This window comes from Nerophis lumbriciformis, linkage group LG25 (assembly GCF_033978685.3).
Source record: "Nerophis lumbriciformis linkage group LG25, RoL_Nlum_v2.1, whole genome shotgun sequence".
NCBI classification, from domain to species: domain Eukaryota; kingdom Metazoa; phylum Chordata; class Actinopteri; order Syngnathiformes; family Syngnathidae; genus Nerophis; species Nerophis lumbriciformis.
This window is the reverse complement of record NC_084572.2, coordinates 13,624,891-13,630,417: the sequence shown is the minus strand read 5'-3', so window position 1 is coordinate 13,630,417 and position 5,527 is coordinate 13,624,891. Positions and strand designations below refer to the sequence as shown.

Sequence of the window (5,527 nt, the reverse complement as noted above, 5' to 3'; positions counted from 1 at the left end):
TGAGTGTGAATGTTGTCCATCTGTGTTGGCCCTGCGATGACGTGGTGACTTGTCCAGGGTGTACCCCGCCTTCCGACTGAATGCAGCTGAGATAGGCTCCAGCACCGCCCGCGACCCCGAAAGGGGCAAGCGGTAGAAAATGGATGGATGAATGGCAATGGTTGGGGCTGATTTGAAAAATGTGTGTTTTAATTTACGAGCTCTGTCGTGGAACTCTTAAATCAAGGTACAGTACTTCTCTGGATTATTGGATTCGGGGGTATTTAATAATCTTGCATAAGACATTTACCACAACACTTCCTACAGCAGAGGCGTCCAAATTCTTCTTCGGGGGGGGCAGCAGGCTAAAATAATCAAAGGAAACGGGAGACATGTTGGCGTGAAATGTTTTTTTTTCATTTTTTTTTTTAAATCAAATTTTAAATTTGATTTGATTCATGTTTTGTACTAAAATGAAGTCACTGGAAAGAAATTGTACAATATTTTTTTGGTGCAAAATAACAAATTAAACAGATAAAAAGAAATCCTGGCACATATCCGGCTGGGATTGGATCCCAGTACTTCTGTTGACTAGCCTAGCATTAACACAATGCTAACAATTGGGCAAATTTGCCAGTACAGGAAATATTTAAGCAATTCACGGAAATTCAATCCATCTACGCAAAAATACTCAACTTCCCAACATATTTTGGTTAATCGTCATTTTTGCCAATTGAATTTGAGTGGCGCCTAATGCGCACGTCAACTGTTCAATCAAAACGTATGTTTGGTTTTTGTGTAGACAAGGCAGAAACGGTAAAGTGCATCAATATATCAACTCTTTATTCCTCGAAGGGCACAATTGTCGTCCTCGACTTGGACCCACTTCCTGTTCCTGTCTATGACGCCAAGCCTCCTGGGTAATGTAGTATACGAACATTTATCAACACACTGATGTCCTGACTAGAGATGTCCGATAATGGCTTTTTTGCCGTTATCCGATATTCCGATATTGTCCAACTCTTAATTACCGATTCCGATATCTACCGATATATACAGTCGTGGAATTTACACATTATTATGCCTAAATTTGTTGTGATGCTCCGCTGGATGCATTAAACAATGTAACAAGGTTTTCCAAAATAAATCAACTCAAGTTATGGAAAAAAATGCCAACATGGCACTGCCATATTTATTATTGAAGTCACAAAGTGCTTTTTTTTTTTTTAACATGCCTCAAAACAGCAGCTTGGAATTTGGGACATGCTCTCCCTGAGAGAGCATGAGGAGGTTAAAGTGGGTGGGGTTAGGGGGGGTGCGGTTGAGGTGGGGATGGGGATTAGTGGGGGGTGTATATTGTAGCGTCCCGAAGAGTTAGTGCTGCAAGGGGTTCTGGGTATTTGTTCTGTTGTGTTTATGTTGTGTTACGGTGCGGATGTTCTCCCGAAATGTGTTTGTCATTCTTGTTTGGTGTGGGTTCACAGTGTGGCGCATATTTGTAACAGTGTTAAAGTTGTTTATACGGCCACCCTCAGTGTGACCAGTATGGCTGTTGACCAAGTATGCTTTGCATTCACTTGTGTGTGTGTGTGAAAAGCCGTAGATATTATGTGATTGGGCCGGCACGCAAAGGCAGTGCCTTTAAGGTTTATTGGCGCTCTGTACTTCTCCCTACGTCCGTGTACACAGCGGCGTTTTAAAAAGTCATACATTTTACTTTTTGAAACCGATACCGATAATTTTGAAACCGATACTGATCATTTCCGATATTACATTTAAAAGCATATATCGGCCGAAAATATCGGCAGTCCGATATTATCGGACATCTCTAGTCCTGACCTTCTTTTTTTACATGTATTTATACATTTATATTTGTTTATCCGGGTTAAGACATTTAAGAATATATTTTCTTTTACATGACCGAGATGTTGAAGTGTGATGATCATTTCTCATCGTCTAGATTCTCAAACTGCGGTGGTACGCGGGCTCCATCTAGTGGTATGCCAAAGAATCACCTGCTTAAAGCATTTTTTGATATTCAGTGTTACTGTTCAAATTGTGTGCAATGTTAGTGGCCAAAAATATAAAATATACTTGTTAAATACAACCTTTACGTTGTTTTTAATGACTACTAGGCCTACTACGCTACTGTGTTTTAATGTTGGTCATTATGGTGGTACTTGGAGAGCCAAGTGTTTCCTGAGATGGTACTTGGTGAAAGAAGTTTGATAAGAGGGGTAAAATACTGGACTGTGCAGGTGCATCTATAGGACGTGAGCAGTGGGTGTGAAAGAAGAGACTGTTAGATTCTTCTCTGTCTGAATGAGGAGGGGGTGTTTGGGTAAAAAGAGGGGGTGGAGGCATTTAAAAGTCCAAGCTAAATGAAAGCCAGAAGTTTTTTCTTTCTCTTGAAGGACCTGCGTACACCATGACTTTGTACCACAAATATCCTGCAAACACGCGGCTTCACTCCGACATTCATGGCTCGGAACAAGACCAGAGAGACTTAAGGGAGCGTCTCCAGGGTGGAACGTCCCCGGTGAAGCCCCCGTACTCTTACATCGCCCTCATCACCATGGCGATCCTGCAGAGTCCCAAAAAGAGACTCGCCCTGAGTCAGATCTGCGACTACATCAGCCAGACCTTCGCCTACTATCAGGACAAGTTTCCTGCGTGGCAGAACTCTATCCGACACAACTTGTCTCTCAACGACTGTTTCGTCAAAGTCCCGCGGGACCCCGGCGTCCCCGGTAAAGGGAACTTATGGACTCTGGACCCCTTGTCAGCGGGTATGTTTGCAAACGGGAGCTTTCTTCGGCGGAGGAAACGCTTCAAGAGGCAACAGTCGCCATGGAGGACCGTGGAGGCAAGAGGAGCTCTTCACCCGGGACATGAGTTGTACCAGCTGAGCCCTAAAGATCCTTTTAGCAGCCTGGTTCCTCTAAACCCAGAATCAGAGAGAACTTTCCTTCCTGCTCTGTCCTCAGTCTTGTCTTTGGACCAAGCCTCCATCTTGACTTACACATTCTCTCTACACAGAATGGCACCCAGTTTGCCTTTTTACTACAGTATGGCTGACCATGAACACACCTTGACTGACTAAAGCAAACATTTCACATATATTAGTGTTGTCCTAATATTTTGGTACTGGTACAAAAAAATTGTTTCGATACTTTTCTGAATAAATGGGACCACAAAAATTGCATTATTGGCTTTATTTTAACCAAAAAATGTATGGTAATGTTTCTTATTGCAGGTTTGTCCTTGAATAAAATAGTAAACATACAAGACAACTTGTCTTTTATTAGTAAGTAACCAAACAAAGGCTCCTAATTTAGCTGCTGACATATGCAGTAACATATTGTGTCATTTTCCATTCTATTATTTTGTCAACATTATTAAGGACAAGTGGACCAGTACTTTTCAGAGGCGGTATAGTACTGAATATGATTCATTAGTATCACAGTACTATACTAATACCAGTATACCGTACAACCCTAGTGTATATACACTAGTTGTTTGGATCGGAACTGTTGACCATTGTTTTCAGACATGTCGCCATACGTTTTATCTTTCTCCTCAACCATCTAGTTGTAACAAATTCATTATATTAGGCTCATGGCGCAGTAAATTCAATGATGCGGACACGTTTGTTACTGGATACTTTCTAATGTGCTTTTCCCTCGAGACTAAGTAAAATGTAACTATAATTATTTGATATTTTTATGTTGACAAATGTGATTTAGACTGCAATAATAATCAAGGACACTAATTATATACGTCTAGCTAGTGTGCTATTGTGTGCTTAGCTGTTGTGTAGCTGCTAGCTCCTTGTAGCCTACCACGTTTACCTTTTTGTAAAGGAGTTCACTTAAACACATGGAAAAAAACAACCGCGTGTGTTTATTGGAGGACATTTAGATGCTAACTGGCTTTGCACGAGTAAACACGCTGTAAGACTGCTTGTATTACACATTTTAGGCTCGAGCCGATATCATCCGATACTTGTTTTTTTGCTGCTTTCGGACTGATATCAATATCAGATCGAAACATCCCTAATTGTATTACACTGTAGTTTGTTTACTTTCTGATAGAGTAGCCTAGTATTGTCCAAAGTCCATCTCGTTTTGTTTTTGGTCCAAATATAGAATTACATACAGTATGTCCTATATCAGATTATCGAAATATTTAGGGATAAGACTAGGGATGTCCGATATTATCGGCCGATATATGCGTTACAATGTAATATCGGAAATTATCGGTATCGTGTTTTTTTTATCGGTATCGTTTTGTTTTTTTTTGTTTTTTTTTATTAAATCAACATAAAAAACACAAGATACAATTAGTACACCAACCCAAAAAAACTTCCTCTCCCATTTACACTCATTCACACAAAAGGGTTGTTTCTTTTTGTTATTAATATTCTGGTTCTTACATTATATATCAATATATATCAATACAGTCTGCAAGGGTTACAGTCCGTAAGCACACATGATTGTGCGTGCTGCTGGTCCACTAATAGTACTAACCTTTAACAGTTAATTTTACTCATTTTCATTAATTACTAGTTTCTATGTAACTGTTTTTATATTGTTTTACTTTCTTTTTTATTCAAGAAAATGTTTTTAATTTATTTATCTTATTTTACTTTAAAAGTACCTTATCTTCACCATACCTGGTTGTCCAAATTAGGCATACTAATGTGTTAATTCCACGACTGTATATATCGGTTGATATCGTTATCGGTAATTAAAGAGTTGGATAATATCGGAATATCAGCAAAAAGCCATTATCGGACATCCTTAGATAAGACTCTAAGAGACCAAATAAATTATCTTGGATAAAATACATATGTGCCACCACAAAGCTGAGAATGATTTTTAAGTAATTTTTTTTTTAATTAAAAGCTGAGATGAAAACTTACAAAAAAATCTAATGAACAAAAAGAAAGGTGAATATATTAACAAGATGAATGTGTCTCAGTGTGTGGGTTTTGATCATGTTTGGTGTGCTTCAATCATGCATTCAATGGATCGCAACGGTCTTCCAAAACGTTTCGCCACCCATCTAAGCTGTGTGTGTGTGTGTGTGTGTGTGTGTGTGTGTGTGTGTGTGTGTGTGTGTGTGTGTGTGTGTGTGTGTGTGTGTGTGTGTGTGTGTGTGTGTGTGTGTGTGTGTGTGTGTGTGTGTGTGTGTGTGTGTGTGTGTGTGTGTGTGTGTGTGTGTGTGTGTGTGTGTGTTTTTTTTGCCCACACACACTTCCCCTGTCATGAATCAGCTCGGATTTCATGGGATCCAACCCATTACACAAGATAACAAAGAGCACTTTGTAAACAAGTGCAGACTCCATTTTCCTAGCATTTATTGCTCTGTATAAAGTGTAACAACATTTACCCAGTGGGCTACACACCACAGCAACACTGTTACACACAAACACACTGGAATGAATACTAATGGCAGCTAATTTGACCACAGTGTCAACAAAAACAACACTTAACTCACCTGAGGGTCTTACGTTAATGTCCACATGTTTGTTTTTCCACACTGC

General features: G+C 39.6%; 1 protein-coding gene across 1 annotated transcript; it reads left to right on the top strand.

Annotated features, from left to right (window-relative positions):
* The first annotated feature begins 2,407 nt into the window (after positions 1–2,407).
* On the top strand, positions 2,408–3,088 carry LOC140679822 (forkhead box protein D1-like). The gene has a single exon (XM_072916103.1). The coding sequence runs from the start codon at positions 2,408–2,410 to the stop codon at positions 3,080–3,082; it is 675 nt and encodes a 224-aa protein (XP_072772204.1). The 3' UTR covers positions 3,083–3,088.
* Positions 3,089–5,527: the final 2,439 nt, after the last annotated feature.